The following is an 18,511-nucleotide window of genomic DNA, read 5'->3' as shown; positions in this document are numbered from 1 at the left end:
TGGAAGATATGCTAATGGAAACGGTTAGAGTCAAAAGTTTGCAAGAGAACCTGGCACTCCAATTCTGACAACTAATTCCCCTGGGGAATTTTTTGACAGCAATGTTACGCGTTTCTTCTGGTTCGTCTTGCCCCTAACTAATGCTAGACTTTGTTCGTTTGGACCGTGAAATTATCCCAAATAATATTTTACTTGTATCATAAACACATTTTTTAATCTAATTTTTTATATTTTTTTATCTCATATACATCACATCATAAAAAGTGATACAGTAATTATTTCAAATAATACGCTATCCAAACAAACCAAATTAATTATATATATATACTACAAATAAAGCGTAAAAAGTAGAGCTTGTAAACAGGAAGAGGAGCTTGTAAGTTGGTGGCGTCGCCTGCATATTGCATAATGCATTTTCCTGTTTCTTCTTTCTCCCATGATTGCCGCCGAAAAAGACTGCTTCAACAAAGAAAGAAGAAGTCGAGACGTTTGGATTTTGGAAGAAGAGAATGTACAATAGTGTGTATTAGTAGTGTTATAATATTACGGTGCTGACTGACCGCTGAGAGACTGTTTGCAGTTTGTGCTGCAGGTGTCCGGAGTTGGGAGGACAAATCTAATCTACCATTACGCATTTGTTTATTATTTATTTACTGAGAGAATTTTAGCAGATTTCCATGTGTCAAACCTCAAAAGCCATTACGCGTTCTCAAAAAAGAAAAAAAAAAGTTTCCAAGCTTGACTTTGGACCATTCCTATACTACTTTTCAACTCTTTATGTCCCTATCTTTTTGGTTTTTTTTGTTTTGGATCTTATTAAAATTACATTTATATCCTTGCTAGATTTGGTTAACTTTAGTTATAATAATAACTAACAGAATTGAGAACCATTCTGTTACGCTTTGTGCATTCCGTCAAAAATTGAACAACGGTGGGACGAATTTTATAGTTTAAGGATTTAAGTGTCCCATTTTGAAGTTTAGGAACTTAAGTGAGATTTCAGATATAGTTTGAAGGGACAGAGTGGAATTAACCCTTAAGAATCCCTGCAAAAGTTTGTTGATAGCGTTACATAATTCACCAACCTAAAAAAGTTCAACTGTATTTTATGTGTACTAGTAATCTAATTTTAGATAACTAGAAAGTAGTATTTTGATTTTGACTCAGTCCAGAAACGACTTACTGGTAGATTCTTTGGAATAATAAAACACAAACGAGTGTGTCCAATGGTGCATGTATCTGTCAAATCAAACCCCAGCGAACGCTTCCTGAAAGAAGTCCAGATTATGATCATAACAATTAATTAATTGATTGCACATGCCCCTCGGGTCAGCTCAGCCGGTGAACCCATGGGGTATTCCTCGTGATGGCACAGGTTCGAGTCTGGTTTCACATGTCGCCTGGATCCTCTTGGGAGCGGGGTACACAGGTGCAGAGGGATTAGTCGGATCCTTACGAATTGACCCGGACACCCTCTATGTTGACAAAAAAAAAAAAATTGTACATCGATCATTGGTTAGGATGTTAGGATAGCTACCATAATTTTTAGACGCCATAAATTTACACCACGCTCGCTATCAACATAAATTTATACCCCCAAATTAGTTGTATATGTTGCCATGTGTGAACAAAATACACGTACCAAATGACGTCTTGTAGCTAGTGAACTGAGATTTTTTTTTTTAAAGTTGGTTTCCTTCCTGATTTGCCACGTATCTAGGTAGACTGGTAGAGCACCCAGATTGATGAATGATTTAGACATATACGTATTCTTCTTATGTTTAGTTGAGGCTTTGCGTCGTCTAGAAGAGACGTTGCCGTCCCGTGCAATTTATGCATGTCAATGAACTTTACTTTCCTCTGAGGGAAAAATGAACTTACAAGGAAAAGCTGCAGCCCCGATTATTAAAGGAGTTCTTGTTGATTGGCTAAAATCAAAATGGGATGAGACTTTCAATTTGAAGGCCACGACAACTGAAGTCAAGTCAAGGCCATGCATGATGCTGATGCATCCCCGTATCTGACTGTCTTCGCTGATTCGTTTTGTACGCAATTAATTTTCTCTCCAGAGGTCAGTAATATTAACGCTCTCATTTATATATTCTAGATAGAAAAGTATAATTAATCTTTTCTACTATTTATTGATAATTAATGTGGTGTTCATTAGGCACCCAAGTCTTTTAAATACTACTTTTTTTATGGTGTTAGGTTAACAAATTACACGGCAGCTGCTTTAGTTAACACTAGCTATGCATACTCGACGTGTGTGTAACTTATAAAAAAAATATTTTTAATTAAAAGAAATATAAAAATAGTGCAAGTGAATATAACTATTTTATGTAATATGTAATAAAAAATTATTATAGAAAAAAATGTGTACAATTGGGAGTAGAAAAACCTGTTACTAAGGCAGAGCGTGAAAATTAAAGGGAGGTAATTTTGATTGGGTAGGATTTGTGTGTCAGTTGATAATAGAAATAAGGATTAATAGATAAGGGAGAACGTAAAAATTCCGTTACTAAGGGAGAATGAGAAAATTAAAGGGAAGTACTTTTGATTGGGTAGGATTTGTGTGTCAGTTGATAATAGAAATACTCAAGATTAATGGATAATAGAGATAAAAGTTAATAGATTACAGAGAGATGAGGATAAATTTGAAAACAAACAAAGTTAACACTGACACACGGATTTTATTATTGTAGAGATATAAATTATTTAAATTGAAGAAGGTTGTGATTAGCCGTGGTTTTATTTTACGACCACTTGAAGTTAAAGCTAACCACGTTTTCAAGACATTCAACACTAATTATTAACATGATCTTGAGCAAACTTATATTTTACGGTGAAAATTTTAAATATCTTCTTTATGTAACAAATTATTAGTTTTTGGCTAAAGTTGAAGCCTCTATCGTTTAATTTAGAGATCCTTGGTTCCGATTCCCCTCCCCCCTCCTCATTTCTTTAATCTCATCCATCCCTTGTTAAAAAAATTAAAAGAAAATTCAGTTTTTGAGTTTAAATAGCACTATCCGCTTAGATTGTGTTTGAATCGAAAGTTATTTTTTATATTATGTTATAAACGCATTTTCAATCATTTTTTATTTTTAAATTATTTTTTTACTCCATATACATTATTATCACAAGAAATATTATGAATTATTTTAAACAAACATTTCAAATAAAAAAAAAAGAAGTAGAGTGGTAAAGTTTATTCATGATTTTCAGCCCAAGAAAAAAAAAGTAGTTTATTCATGGTGGGTGGCTAGTGACACTTTGACACGTCTCCTCCTCCGTCCCCCGCAAAATGGCAAATGTCTTCCATTTCCCAACTTTAATGGCAATTAAATCAACAAAAACGCTAAAGTCTAAAAAATTACTACCCTATTAGCTCCTCCTCCACCCGTTTCCTTGCCAACTGTTACTAGTCTATAGTGCTAGTAATAAATGAAATGAAAAAGCCAAGAGTCAATCATATGAATGATTTCGTTTCCCACCATCCTTGATTGCCTCAGCAGCCGGCCACCTTCCGCTGCTGGGGTGGACTTTCGTCTTCGCACCTCCGACGCCTTTTTTTTCTTTTTCTTTTTTCCAAAAAATAAAAAATAAAAAATAGGATGATATTACTCCTAGTTGGAACGAAATCAGAAAAAGCGAGTTACTCTACAGTGGATTCGTTCAACCAACAAAATTCAACTTCTCCTCCCAGTCCCAGGTTTGATTTTATTATTTCCCCTTCAAACTCTCTCTCTCTCTCTCTAGAAGCCCAGCTCCACCTCACCTGCTCTCGCTTTCTTTTCCTACGTAACGAGGAAAAAAAAAAATAAAAATACATTTGCATATTCGAACAAGCCAACACGTATGCCATATTGTTTCTTTTTTAGCATGGACAACCACATATAAATTATCTTGTTGATTCAGCTAACCCAATTATTGCTCTGCTTTCCTTTTTCGTGATCAACAACAATTTTTTTTTTTTCGGAGGAGGATTATTTTTTGTCACTTCTCTCCGAAATAGAGTATTTCAAATGGGATTTTTGTTTTCTTCTACTAGTAGTAGCTGTAGAAGTGATAGAATCATGGTTTTTGTAGATGGTAAAGTTTTGGTTTTTATGGGTTTCATTATGCTAATCTCGGGCATACACAGCTCTGAAGCTAGTGGTTCTGCTTCTGGGACCTTCGGGTTTGATATCCATCACAGATACTCTAACCCGGTTAGGAGTATTTTCGACTTTGATGGCTTGCCGGAAAAACATTCTTTCGACTACTACGCCGCCATGGCCCACCGTGATCGCTACAACCGGGGTCGCTACCTCGCCGGCACCACCACCCCTGTCACCTTCGTCGCTGGCAATGACACCCTCCGCCTTAATTCCTTGGGATTGTAAAGTTTCATTTCCCTTCCCTTTTTCTTCTATCTAATTATGGATTTATATGTTTAAAATATATTCTAAAAATGATAAACCAAATTGCAGGTTATGGTTTTATTTTGCTTCAAATTTTATCTTTTCAATTTCATTTTGAAAGTACGAATGTAAGTATATTTTAAAAGTGTAAAACCAAATTACAAGTTATGGAAATTTTTTCTTTTACTTCAAATGTTAGCTCTGAGTTTGGATGCCAATTCAAAATTAATCTGAAAAAGAACTAAATTTGGTTTTTTTTTTTTAATTTTGTATTGAATTTTCATTTTTATATTTTACTCGCCAAATTTATTTATATAGTAGTGAACCATTTACAATATGTTAAATTATGTTTTTAATAAAACTATAGAAATTAGGACTCGGAGACTGATAGAGGTGGGAAATGCCATTCTTAATTACTACTATTTAAAAAAAGAAAATCCCAACGCAAACACAACATAGTATATACATATGTGTATATGTAGTTGTCATAAGCGAAAGCTTTTTGATAGCATAATATATCTTAAATGAAAAACTGTAATATTTTGCTTTATTCTGGTAGAAGAAGAATAGAGGAGTTGGGGAAAAGGAAATGGAAGAGGTTGAATGCTGGTTTCGAACATATATTACTGTTTTGAATTGAAATATAAACCCTTACATAGCATGGGTTTGAATGCTGGTTTTAAACAAACTCTCTTCTTGAAAGGCAATTTGACGAAGATAGTGCTCAAAGGATTTGTGGAAATCATTAAAGCCTCCTTTTCTTCCCGTATTCTGTTGTACTTTTTTTTTTAAAAAAAAATTTTCATTAATCAGAACCACCTTTATTTTATCATATTTCTTTTACAAGGCTAGCGAGCTCTAGTTTAAAAACTGTAGCACTTTATCTGTTTGCTGGTTGGAAATCCTTTTTTTTTTCGGTATTTAGATTTCTGTGTTGCTTTTGTTCCTTTGGTGTTTCTGTCTCTATAAAAAGATTCCAGTTTTACGAGCGAAAGAGCTTTTTAAACTTAACATTATGAATTCTCTTCTCTTTTCCTTTTTCTGGCCAGTTTTAATAATTTTTCACCTTTAATTTCCTACTTTGCAAAACATTAATAAGCGTTCATGGGGTGACAGATATTTAATGGACTAAACCAAGATTATACAGCATGAGTAATTTAATCTTCCTTGAAAAAATAAATGTGCAATTGACCAATATTTTTCCTTTGCTCTCTCTCTCTTTTTTTTTTTTTTTCCTGAACTTGCAGTTTGTACTATGCAAATGTCTCCGTTGGAACACCAGAATTGTGGTTCTTGGTCGCACTCGATACTGGAAGTGACTTGTTTTGGCTGCCTTGTGATTGTACCAGTTGTGTGCGTGGCTTGGTGACAAGATCAGGACAAGTATGTTAATTTATTTAGATTTTAATTTCACATTTTATCACTTGAAATGATAACTATGTCTTAGATTAATTTGCAAATATGGATATCTTCATCTTGCTGTATTGGTAATTAAGAACTTGCTGCTGGGGAAGAAAAATAGCAACAAGTGGACTGCTTGGCTTCTTTTTCCGCTATGTTTAGTGGCAGTTGGGTTTTTCTTTTCCCCAATTTTTATGCCATATGACTAACTATAAAGTTTTTTTCGATTGGACATTTCATCCAAGATTCTGGTGGATGTCACACTTTTCCTTTGGGAAGCAATAATTACCAGTACCTTAATTTTAACTGTGCATTGCGCAAGCTTGATTGGCACCATAAATTTCTATTATCTTGTTAATCAAAATTCTAGCATTGTGCAATACCAGGTTCAAACTTCATCAGCCAATTTTGCTGTCTAAAAAGTTGAAAAATTTAATTAATACTTCTATTGCCAAATTTATTTGTACTATTTTTATTTATTTTTTTTAAATTTTGAGCCTGTCTTCCATAGCCAGTTTTCTGTTATTCATTTTTTTTTTCGCTCTTTCTTTTCAAGCAGCGAATTGATTTAAACATGTACAGTCTGGATACATCCTCAACTGGCATGACTGTTCCGTGCAACAGTACAATGTGTGATGCACGAAGAAGAGCATGCTCAGCTTCACGCAAGGCTTGTGCTTATGAAGTTAGTTACCTTTCCGGCAACACTTCATCTACAGGGTTGTTAGTTGAGGATGTTTTGCACTTGGCTACGGATGATAGTCAGCAGAAAGTTGTTGATGCGCCAATTACATTGGGGTGAGTATTATTAATTCATAGTATGATTACCTGTTTTTGTTTGAGGAGCTCATCGTTGATCAATAAAATTCTGAAGAGACTAATACTTTCATGAATCTTATGTTGCTGTCTTAAAGGAGGATTTCACATTGATGCAGCAGACATATTATATTTCTAATCCAAATGGTGAATTAATTCAAGTTTTCTTTTTTCTTTTTCTTCTTCTTTTTCCTGATGCTCTGAGTAGCTGAAGTTTTATTGTTATCCTCGCTCTGGGGACTACATTTATGGTCTATACGAGGCATTTTTAGATTCCTAGATTGCCTTTTTTTTTATTTTTTATTATTGTTTCAACTAATGAGTTTGTCTGGACTTTTATCTGCCTTCTTAGCTGCTGCTCGTTATCTCATATATCTATGTCCTTAATCATGTCTCCTTGTAGTTTGCACTCACAGCTGATTATTGGGCAATATTTTGTCCATGGCCTTTCTACTTGCACATGACATTGACTCATGATGCTTCTTCTATTTCAGCTGTGGAATAGTTCAAACTGGTGGATTTTTGGATGGTGCTGCTCCCAATGGTCTGTTTGGTCTAGGTATGGACACTATATCAGTTCCTAGCACATTAGCAAGCAAAGGGCTAGCTGCAAATTCTTTTTCGATGTGTTTTGGGAATGATGGAGTTGGAAGAATTGTTTTTGGAGATAAAGGAAGTACAGACCAAGGAGAAACACCATTCAATCTTCATCAACTACAGTAAGCAGCTCCTGTTCGCTTTGTATATTCTAGTACCAATTTCACTCACTTAGCCACCAATTACTTTTCTTCAGATTAAAGGACTTCCAAAATTCTACTAAATTTTATTTTTCTCTTCATTACCTTTTCCCCCCCTGTATTTTCTATCAGCCCAGCTTACAACATAAGCATTACGCAAATAGCTGTGGGAGAGAATATCACAGATGTTGATTTCACTGCTATTTTTGATTCTGGCACCTCATTTACATATGTCAATGACCCAGCTTACTCAATTATAACCGAGAATGTAAGTTACTAGGAAGTTTTCATGATATTTTACATAAATATGATGTGGTCTGCTTTCAAGGATTACAAACTATCTTGCTTCTATGTTTTTTGGCAGTTCAATTCTCGGGTCCAACAGCCACGTTATCCATCTGATTCCCAAATTCCTTTTGAATTTTGCTATAATCTAAGGTAATTTCATTCTCACAACATCATTTAACAATACTTCACCTCGTGGTCGTTCATTTTACCCTGGGAACCTTGTAGACTGACTCTTTCTTTTCATGCAGTCCCAATGAAACAGGCTTTGACATGCCCTCTCTGAATTTGACGATGAAAGGGGGAGATCCATTTTCGATCACTAATCCATCGGAAATATTTCAACTTTCGGTAATTACATTTCACAAAGTTGGATACCTTGGGATTTTCTCTTGATTGTAATAACCCATTTTCTGATGTGCAGAATAATAGATATATATATTGTTTGGCAGTTGTTAAAAGTGGGGATGTCAACATCATCGGACGTAAGTACCACTAAGTTTCATTGTTAATATAATCAGAACATAAATACACGAAACTGACTGCCACTAATGTCTCCCCTTCCCATTGTAAACAAAAAGGAAAAGTGAGTTGGTTTATTTTATATATTCCTCTTGTTTTCTTCAGTAGAGTGATGCCATTCCCTTATACCACTAGTTTGTGTGTTAATTTATTGCTTATATCAGTACTAGTTCCATGTTAACATATTAGGATGTAAGATTCTTTTTCGTTTTCACTGGTCCGTCTTGTAATACTTATCTGATCATAAGACTATCTATGGTGACACGATACAGAGTTTGATATTGAATTCTTCAAAGTTTGTTGGAAAGTTATATCAAAGTCCTATTCCCCCTTTTTTTTTAAAAAAGGAAAAAAAAAGAAAAAAGAAAGTCCTGCTCGCTTGTTTTCGGTTCCAGTTGAACTTCCATGTATTTTGTTTTGAGTCATGCATTCACATATTAATTTCTAGCTCTGACAAAACAATTTGTTGATTTTTGGCCAGAAAATTTCATGACTGGTTATCGGGTAGTTTTCAACCGCGAGAACATGACTCTGGGATGGAAGCCATCTAACTGTGAGTTCACTTTTTCTTTTGCCTCATGCAACATATTAGAAGTTTGCAACTCTCTGCCCTTAAATGAAAGCATTGTTCTCAGGCTACGATGATGTGCAAACTAAGAATGGATCAAACACATTGCCCGTTAACCAACGGAACGGTACCCAAGCTCCTTCACCCTCAACTCTCGTGCCAGAAGCCACATCTGGAAAGGGAAGTACTTCTCCTGTGGCAACTGCAATTCCAACACAATCACCCCCGGGGAGCAATGCACCGGATTCGAACTCCATATCTTGCAAAATCCTTGTCTTTCTGTTTTGCCTGTTGAGCCATTATTTGATTATTCTTTCTTACTGAGGCTGCAACCGCTTGTGTGGAATTGAGCAGTATTTTGTAGCAGTAGCATTTCCACTGGATAGATTTAATACCATTACAATATGCTAGTTTTGCAGCCGTCTCGGCTATATTGAGATTGATCTGTCGTACTTTTAGCTGTGAATATACATTATTGTTTGATTGATGGATACATATTACTTTTCGAAGGCATATATATATATACTTGATATGGCTATTGTCGGTAATTCCAGATAACCCTTTGAAGTGTAGCGTACTCTTGATGACTCCCTTTTAATTCTTTTTCTTTTTATTCGACCTGAGGAAATCATTAAACTGACCTTGCAAAGCTTATTTTACATTTTGATTGCGTTAGTTTTAGACAATTTGAAGTTGATTTTAACTTGTCAGAGCATAAATGAAACGATATCGTGCAGATCGTGATTGAAATCCAGGCTGGAGAAAACGAGTAGGACAGATGAGATTGTAACCTGGTTAGCGATCAACATGAATACAGATAGAAAATTCAAGAGAAAGGAATGTGACTGAAGATTTTGACAGCCCCCAACAAAAAAATATGAATGAAGATAACAACAGCGAAACTAATGAAATCCTGCAGCATCAACATTCAGTTGGAGTAAAAACAAAAAACATAAAGAAGAAAAGAAAAATGAATTGAGCGCGTAATATGAACAAATGAGTACAAGTTAACCAAGACTTTTAAATTGAGGAAAACCATACAGAAATGCCCTTCGTTTATCTGACCAAAAACAGAAAAATACCCCAACTCCTACACCCATGTATAGAGGATACTACTTGCTTTGTCCCTCAGAACTTTTTAAACTTTCGCCATCCTCGCAACACTGCCTAAATATCCGTATAGAAATAGTGGTTAACCTACTTGCTCTTGCTTGCTTTTATTTTCAGGTGGCGGTTTTTTCCTAGCACTTTATCATGAAGGGGAATCTGTTTTGATTTCATCTTAATTGACCTAACTAATGAGGACAATTCCAGCTTCTCTTTCTTTGCAGGCGGCAGACAACGGTGCAACTCGCGATTGTCATCGTTCTGTGTCTTACTAGACACCAAAACTTGTCCAAGTGTTTCTGACGGCTCCTTTACCCTGTTGTTCTCGGACTCGCTCTTCTGTTGTCTATTTGCCATTTGTCGTGCATAAGCTGCGCTCCTGTAAAAAAAAAAAAAAAAAAAAAAGAGGAGACACCTCATCAGATGAAGCCACAGAGCAAGCAGTAACTTTCAGAAAATAACATGTCAAAATCGCTATATAGATTATACTGGAAAAATATTGATTGATTATCAGGAAAATATTCTAAAATCCAGACAATATTGGTGAAGAAGAAATGAAGAGGGTCAAGTACACAAGTCATCATAAAACTGGAAACGTTGACCAAATGTGCAGTAAAAGAAGTACCGTTTGAACTGAGGATCCGTGGGATCCAGAGCAAAAAGCGGTGAAGTGAACAGGGTTGAAAACCTAGGATCATCATAGTCAATAGTTGGCAGCTTCCCTTCATCGGGAATTTCTTTACCCATTTTCCCTTTCATCTTCTTGCGTTTCAGATTGTAGCCTTTCAAGCCGGAATCTGCTCCCTTATCGTCAGCAAGTAACAATTCAAGTTCTGCTCTACTTGCTTCAGCTTCTCGAGATGCATCTTCATTCTGCTGCTCTTTTCTCGCATTTCTACCTTGAGAAACCTTACTTTCTTTTCCAGAACATTCTTCAAGAAAAAAGTCATCAGTTTCTTCTGCAGGTTCATTATCAGTATCAATGCTCTCATCTTCTGATGAATCTTTCGATCTATTTTTCCTGGCCTTCTTTTTCTCACGTCTCTCTCTAAGGATAGCGTCCCAAACATTCTCTGATTTTCTGTCTTTCTTTTCCAAAATCCGTTTACTTAAATCTTCTAAACCAGTATTGAACGTTACCTCCATGTCCTGGTACTTCTCATCATTTTCATCTGAGCCATCCCCTGACTGGAGAAGAGCACGGTACATATCCTGCTTCTTCTGTTTTACAAATGATCCATTTTGCATGCCATCATTGTTCTCACTCTCATCACTATCACTCTCATCAGAAGCCAAAAACTCCTGGAACTCTAACTCAGCAAGCTGAAAGAGGAGAACCGCATCAATGCCAGTTGTATAAAACTTACCCGGTTATGTAGAAATAATACTTCCATTAATCAAAGCACTATGACTTTAAAGACGTTGGATCATGCTCTGACTATGCATGTTTTGCAGCAAGAAGCACAAAGATGCACAAACAGTATATAATCACATGTTGCTTCCCAAACCAGTAGCAAAAATAAACACCGGATCATCGTTGAGTTGAAATGAAAATCAAAGTACCTGATCATCGTTAAATTTTCGCTTCAAGGTTTTTGCACGCTGTGGCTCATCATCATCCCATGTCAGATGAATCTTACTTTGCTGAAGTGCTCGAGTTTGAAAGTCCAATCCTTCATAGTCTGCTGGTGCCTAATGAAAGGAAAGGCAATCTCAAATTATTCAATCTAATAAACTAAATAACAGTGTTTAATTGACCTGGGGCAAGAAACCTCTTTGAAGAGCTATCTTATTGGCCGAGCACTTCGCTGCAGAACAAGTATAAGCTATGCATTAAGAATAAGGACAAAGACTTACATGCTTTGCAACATCACGTGGTTGATGCTTAAATTCCATTTTATCTGGTACAAACCTCAAATCAAGCATAGTGGATGATCTCTCAAACTCTACTCCATCACAAGTCCTATAGAGGTAATCTGCAGTAGCAATTGAATCGCATTCCACCACAGCATAGTAGTACCTGAAATATAAGTGGAAACACCAGAGAAACTTATACTCCATGTGTGAATTTGCACACACCCACAGGCATAAAGGCATACACGAATACAGATAGATGCATGTGGACACGCGCGCACAGAGAGAGAGAGAGAGAGAGAGCAATCACTCTTTTAACCACCAGGCAGGAAAGAGATTGTTTTATCATATAAACATTCAGGAAGCATAGCAAAGCTATTACAAATGAATCAGGATGAAATTTGGAAAATAGATAACAAGAAACAACACATGCCATAGGTTTTTATTCTGAAAACCAAAGCTACACAACTACAAAGTAAAGATAACAGATTTTGAAATTAAACTCAAGCGGTGGAAAAACAGACACAATAAAAGGTATGTATATGCACATATAGGAGAGCAGACATGTCACCTTAGCCTACTTAATTCATAAGTACGCAATTTCTCATTGTCAATTTCATCATCATCATCATCTTCATCCTCATCATTTTGATTATTCTTTTTGTCATCTTCAAATAGCCCAACAGGACCATGAATCGCCTCCTCTTCCATTCGTTTGAGCCCAAACTCAGATGGGTAGACTGCCACTGACATAATTTGACCACCTCTAGGAAGAAACGAACTTAGCGAGACATACAAATCAACTGCCTACAGGAAACAATCTAGTTTCAGTGCAAAAATCAACATTCTAAGCTCAAGTCCACGAAAAACACAACACCAATTACATGCAGGATACAACATGAGCTCATTTTCCTCTCTTTGTTGGGGTTCTATAGAGTCTAAGACACCAATTAAAATACCTTCAAGTCATAGAAAATGCAGTCTCCCAGACGACATGTATCGATCAAGAAAAAGATAACAAACCATCAAGATATTCTTTACACAATCTCTTCCCCTATATTAATACAAACCTTAGAATCTTCAATACTACTAACCTTGACTTGACTCCAATCCATGTTGACAACCGCAAGCCTATGCGTCTCCTTATCAATTTCCGGAACAGTCTCCTCCTGCTCCGCACAAATAAAAGGTTAAACATTTAAAATTTTCGAACAAAGTTCCCCAAATTATATAAATTCAACCTGCATTATTCATTTTTACCAGCCCAAAAGTATCTTCTTCCTCTTCGTACGCCTCATCTGAATCCGAAGTAGTACTCATCGAGTCATCACTCTCAGCTTCCTCTTCTTCTTCTTCCTCCTCCTCAGAATCCGATGTTTCGGACTCATTTTCCAGCTTCAAGCTCCCTTTCTCCACGTTCACACTCTCACTTTCTTCATCACTTTCAACACCCTCACTCTCACTTTCTCCGCTCTCCTCATTCTTCACCAATTCCTTTCCCAAACTCCTCTCTTTCGCTCCTTCTTCCTCCTCTTCGAGGCGATAATAATGCCTCAAAGAGTTAGCAGCGGAGTCATTCTTCTTCTGTTTGCCCCTCTTATCAGTGCGAGCTTTTGAGGTAGCGAAATCCTTGTCAGTAAACATGCGGTTAAAGCGAGAATCAATCGCAACCTTGGCTTTATGCTTCGGTGGCTCCCTAAACCTAGGGTCCGAGTGTAAGGATGCGAAACGAGCATCGGTGATGATTTTTCCATCATTACGGTGGTTGGCGGTGGCGTCACCGTCAGGCTTAGTCATATTCTTCTTGTTCTTGCCTTTGGACCCCATGGAAATGCGCTCTTTTTCCGTCGCCGGAGAAATTTCAGCAAAACCCAGCAGAATTCGTCGGAGGTCTATGTCAATCGGCGGTCTTGTTTTTACTTTTTAGCTCTGCTCCATCCAGCTAACAAAACCCTACATCCCAGGATTCTAGCAGGAGAACTAGAGGCAACGGCGAATCTGGATCGGGTTCCGGACTTGGGGCGGATGCGGTTTGGACTTTGGAACCATATTTCGGGTTGCGGAAAATAGGAACCTAATTGTTGGGCTCCTGAGCCCAAAGAAATGACTGCCGGGAAAAGAAACTGTTAACTCGTAGTAGCAGCCTAAACAAAGGCCCAAAAACACCCAAAGTGTTGTGTGTTCATTTTGAAATCTCCTGGCATATTAAATTGTTTAATGAGGTATAAAATGATTTCGTCAATGTCATGTAATCCCGGATTTTACGTCAATGTAATTTAACTTAAAAAGAAAAAAGTAGCTAACAACATTTTTCTTGATCCATTAATTTAATTAATTAAAACTAACACGAACAATCTACATGAAATGTCTTGAATTTTATACTTTGATAAGTAACTTAATTTTGTTTACACTGACAGTGTATATATTAATACCTTTTAATTACAAGTCACGTATGCAAAAAAATAAAAATAAAAATCAAATTCAAACCAAATACGTCTGGGGACCAAAATCTCACGACAACGTAGTAGTAGTAGTATGCACTATGCACAACAGGTATATGTAGTTGATAAAAGTAAATGTACCTTCAAGATGTAACTAAACAAGAACCCTTGATCCGACGATGGTGGTGCTGTTTAGGTAATGGAAAAATCGTTCACATGATTATCAAAAACTTATGAGTAGACAAGCATGTGACTAATTTAATTAAACTTGTCATGTACTTAATAAATTGGTAAATTGACATCTCAACCCCAATTAGTTGAATCCAAAGTACATCACATCACGTCACATCCCAAATCCAGTCTGCGAACCTCATGCAGCCCTACCCCCAACTCTTCATATCTGTTATTCCATTCATATAACCAACAAAAGCTAAAACTTGAGAGTAATGATAATCCATGATGAATCAAGTAACAAATTGATGGAGCAATTCCAACCACCCCTAACCTGCTAATGCACCTCCAGCAAGAGTGGCTAGACGTAAAAAGTTCCATCATTTTTTCCTGTTTTCCTTTTTGACTTGGCGTACTAGAATCCGAAGGAACTTTTCCAGAGAATAACTAGTGTGTGCTTCTAGTTATTATTCATTTTAACCATTGCTTTGCTTTCTAGTCATTGATGTAACGAGTTTCCAATAAACAAAGTTTTACCGGTGCTAGTGAGGGGCTAAAAGGTGGACAGACAAAACAGAATTAGAGACCAAAACTTGCGCTGAGGATGCTTAGAGCACACTCTTAATCATCAAACGCCAACAATTATGCTACCGAATTCAATGTAGTAGCCAACCATTCAACATCCAAATCATGCTGTCTTTTTTTTCCTCCCTATATATATATCAACACAAGTGACAAAAGCGTCAGATACCTGCTAGAGCTCCTTATCTGTATAGTGCTATGGCTTGCCTAGTTTCATTGTCCATCTCCCTCTTCATCTGTTTGGTCTGCTCTCAAGGGCATGCGCTCAGTTTGAATTACTATGAAAAGACATGCCCCAATGCCGAAAGCATTGTAACAGAGGTTGTAAAGGATGCTGCAAAGAAAGACAACACGGTGCCTGCAGCACTACTGAGGATGCATTTTCATGATTGTTTTATCAGGGTATGTATGACCTAGTTAACATTTGGCTTGAATTGTCTCACATAACTCGACTCTTTGTCGCTAGTTAACACTTTCATATTTATTTGTATGACTTGCTTGTTCGGAAGGGTTGTGATGCTTCTGTGCTGTTGAACTCCAAAGGGAAGAACAGCGCTGAGAAGGACGGACCCCCTAATAAATCTTTGCATGCGTTCTATGTCATTGACAATGCAAAGAAGGCAGTGGAAGCTCTTTGCCCTGGTGTAGTGTCTTGTGCTGATATCTTGGCTTCAGCTGCAAGAGATGCAGTTGTTCTGGTAAGTAAACCATAAATATTGTATAGAATAAATACGAAATATTGCAAGAGATGCATCTTCTGCCGATACTACAATGAAATATTGCACCTTTAATAAGACGTGATCAATCTATCTTGACCCACTGAAAGCGAAACAAAAATATGTAACACCACATAGAGGCCAGAATCATATGAAGGTAAAGTATAAGAGAGTTTTGAAGCGCTGATTGGCCTTAGAAAGAGCAGGATGGTGGTTTAGGATTCAGAACTGATGTCGTCCAATACACATTTGATGTAACATAGTTGACGGTCAATTTCAGTCAAAAATATAGTTGTTAAACTGTGTTTAATACAACAGTCTGGTGGGCCGTATTGGGATGTACCCAAAGGAAGAAAAGATGGGAGGATATCTAAGGCTAGCGAAACAACACAAATGCCAGCTCCACTCTTCAATATATCACAACTCCAACAAAGCTTCTCTCAGAGAGGTCTGTCCATGGAAGACCTTGTTGCTCTCTCAGGTTATAGAACCAAGTTCCAAACTGTCTTGCACATCATTTCTTTCCACCTTCACAAACTAAAAAAATTATTCCTTCCACACTTTGCAGGTGGCCACACAATAGGTTTTTCCCATTGCTCATCATTCCAGAACAGAATCCACAATTTCAACGCCACCCATGACATTGATCCTACACTACACCCATCCTTTGCAGCAAGTTTGAAAAGCATTTGTCCAAACAAGAGTGGCACAAAAAATGGAGGCACCTCAATGGATCCATCGTCAACTACTTTTGACAACACATACTACAAGTTGATTCTACAAGGGAAGAGCCTCTTCTCTTCAGATCAGGCTTTACTCACTTCTCCAAAGACGAAAGACTTGGTTTCAAAGTTTGCGACCTCAAAAGAAACTTTCTATGAGGCCTTTTCAAGTTCCATGATCAAGATGAGCAGCATCACAGGTGGTCAAGAAATTAGAAAGGACTGTAGGGTGGTAAACTAAACTATCTTTCTCAACTAAGCACTTCCATCATCTAAAGTGATCGGAAGAAAACCAGAGCTATCAAGCTTGTTGATTTTTAAGATTATATGAACCCCGAAATTCAATACTCCACAGAACAATGCATATAATATTTACAGATGTAAATGTTAAAGCAGTCTATTTCCTATCCAGCAAATAGCAGTCCTGTTTGGATACTCTGTTATGCAGAATTTTTGGGGCTCAATACAAAACTTGATGTTAGGGGGGAAAGAGATAAATGGAAAGCCTTCATGAAAATTTAACCACTGATTTTACTTGAAAGCAGAATTGGAGGTCTTGACATATAATTATTTGCCCACGGGTAGCTCATAAATGGACATCCAAATTGATTGATCAGATCTCAGTACAAATTGACTTAATCCAGTTTTAGGAAGTTAACCTTTTTGCACACTTCTGAACAGAAGATAATAAGCTTTAATTCCAGAAGTGATACAATAAATAAAACCCAAGGGGGAACAGATAGTGTAACATGTTAATGTCATCCCCAACACCCCATGTATTTTAACAGTCATTCAAGAAGGCAAAAAAAAAAAGAGAGAGGGAGAGAAAAAGAACAAAGAAAAAAAATATATTGCATCTTACCATTTTTCTCAATAAGCATCACGACCATTTGCTAACTTAGTTTGTCATTATCCAAAATTATCTCTACCAACTGTATATTCCCACTTAATCCAGATGCCTTGTCAGCTGGCATGAATGAAAACCCATCTAGAAGCTTCATGCACTTCAATCCCCATTTAACCATCAAGAACTCAATCAGGTGATGCCCACTGTTTACAGTAAAAGAGAAATAAAAAATTAACATAAACCTGTGATACACCCAAGTGCAGTACCAAATGTCCCTGAGCCAAGAAAAGATCAGGAATTGAAAATCCATAATCACCTTCTGTTGTGGTAAGCTGTTATAAAAACTGAAGAGGGAGAATTCTGGAGCAGATATGCCACAGCAGCAAAAAGATCATCAAATGCTTCAAAGTGCATGCGTGGTAAAAATATCTTTCCAGTTAATTGATATGTGAAACAAAACCAAAAAAGTCACCAAATTGGGAAGAGAAAAATAGGGACAAGCCTACCACTTGTTTCATATAGGACATCAGCTCCAAGGATAATATTTGGGCACAGGGTGAATATCGGTTCATCCCAAACACCCCATGTAAGTCCCAGCACCTTGCAATACATATAAATATGACCAATTATAAGTTTATTGGGCTCTAGTCAAACGCTGCTTCAGATTATGGTCTAGAATATAGAAACTAAGTATGCAATGCATCATTTATCTGCGAAGAACTGAAGATGCATCATATAAGCTAGCAAGCTAAAATCTACTATTATCAAATAAAGAACCATTCCATACTTTGCATGTCACATTATTCAGCTCACATTCTCTCCTCATATTATCCAGCACCTGCACATGTCAAGAACAAAACTGAAGCAACTAGGGATGTAACAAAACTACAAGACACAGAAATGACTCTAAACTGTAAGCCAAACTTCTAAAAAATAAATGTGTAAAACAGCATACTTCAGGTCTATTCGAATCATCTGTGAGTGTGACGTCAGCGCCAACTTTAGCAGCAACTATACCGGGCAAAGAAGTCCCCGCACCAAGCTGTCAAATATAACTAGCACTAGTTAAGATCAAGAACCATAACCCATGATTGAATAGGATTTATAGGAGAATCTTGGAACTCTTGTTTAGATAATTACCTCGATTACATTAGCCCCGGAAAAGCGGGATCTTTGTTGCCAAACGTATTCAGCTAAAATAATACTACATGGCCACACGAATAACCCGTACTCTTCTTTCATACTCTAAATTGAGCAAATATAAAAACAATACAAAAATCTTCAACTTTTTTTTTCTTTTGGAGTTAATTCAGAAGTAGAAGAGAAGTTGGATAAAGGG

The 18,511-nt window shown here is 36.8% G+C and overlaps 4 protein-coding genes across 6 annotated transcripts; 2 read left to right on the top strand and 2 right to left on the bottom strand.

The window, feature by feature from the left end:
• The first annotated feature begins 3,516 nt into the window (after positions 1–3,516).
• LOC140011148 (aspartyl protease family protein 1-like) lies at positions 3,517–9,280 on the top strand. 2 transcript variants are annotated; one of them, XM_072059610.1, is made up of 11 exons: positions 3,517–3,712; positions 4,145–4,381; positions 5,651–5,786; positions 6,364–6,602; positions 7,115–7,339; positions 7,490–7,625; positions 7,722–7,795; positions 7,894–7,993; positions 8,067–8,127; positions 8,646–8,717; positions 8,800–9,280. In XM_072059610.1, exons 1-11 carry the CDS (start codon positions 3,615–3,617, stop codon positions 9,054–9,056), a joined length of 1,635 nt encoding a protein of 544 aa, XP_071915711.1. In that variant the 5' UTR covers positions 3,517–3,614; the 3' UTR covers positions 9,057–9,280. The 2 variants fall into 2 exon arrangements, with proteins under 2 accessions (XP_071915711.1, XP_071915712.1); XM_072059611.1 differs by lacking the exon at positions 3,517–3,712 and having other exon boundaries at positions 3,726–4,381.
• Positions 9,281–9,733: 453 nt separating this feature from the next.
• Positions 9,734–14,781, bottom strand: LOC140011011 (pre-rRNA-processing protein ESF1-like). Its single transcript, XM_072058767.1, has 7 exons — positions 12,954–14,781; positions 12,788–12,862; positions 12,265–12,500; positions 11,697–11,859; positions 11,403–11,531; positions 10,465–11,162; positions 9,734–10,218 (listed from the first exon to the last, which is right to left on the bottom strand). Exons 1-7 carry the CDS (start codon positions 13,518–13,520, stop codon positions 9,930–9,932), a joined length of 2,157 nt encoding a protein of 718 aa, XP_071914868.1. The 5' UTR covers positions 13,521–14,781; the 3' UTR covers positions 9,734–9,929.
• A 304-nt stretch (positions 14,782–15,085) lies between these two features.
• On the top strand, positions 15,086–16,732 carry LOC140011012 (peroxidase 64-like). Its single transcript, XM_072058768.1, has 4 exons — positions 15,086–15,289; positions 15,397–15,585; positions 15,922–16,084; positions 16,172–16,732. The coding sequence occupies exons 1-4, from the start codon at positions 15,086–15,088 to the stop codon at positions 16,564–16,566; spliced, it is 951 nt and encodes a 316-aa protein (XP_071914869.1). The 3' UTR covers positions 16,567–16,732.
• Positions 15,210–18,504, bottom strand: LOC140011013 (uncharacterized). 2 transcript variants are annotated; one of them, XM_072058769.1, is made up of 7 exons: positions 18,313–18,498; positions 18,128–18,214; positions 17,960–18,010; positions 17,679–17,772; positions 17,489–17,573; positions 17,188–17,375; positions 15,210–15,562 (listed from the first exon to the last, which is right to left on the bottom strand). In XM_072058769.1, exons 1-6 carry the CDS (start codon positions 18,412–18,414, stop codon positions 17,219–17,221), a joined length of 576 nt encoding a protein of 191 aa, XP_071914870.1. In that variant the 5' UTR covers positions 18,415–18,498; the 3' UTR covers positions 15,210–15,562; positions 17,188–17,218. The 2 variants fall into 2 exon arrangements, with proteins under 2 accessions (XP_071914870.1, XP_071914871.1); XM_072058770.1 differs by lacking the exon at positions 15,210–15,562 and having other exon boundaries at positions 17,215–17,375; positions 17,489–17,532; positions 18,313–18,504.
• Positions 18,505–18,511: the final 7 nt, after the last annotated feature.

The sequence above is a fragment of the Coffea arabica genome, chromosome 7e, assembly GCF_036785885.1.
Source record: "Coffea arabica cultivar ET-39 chromosome 7e, Coffea Arabica ET-39 HiFi, whole genome shotgun sequence".
NCBI classification, from domain to species: Eukaryota; Viridiplantae; Streptophyta; class Magnoliopsida; order Gentianales; family Rubiaceae; genus Coffea; species Coffea arabica.
This window is presented reverse-complemented; position numbering and strand designations above follow the sequence as displayed.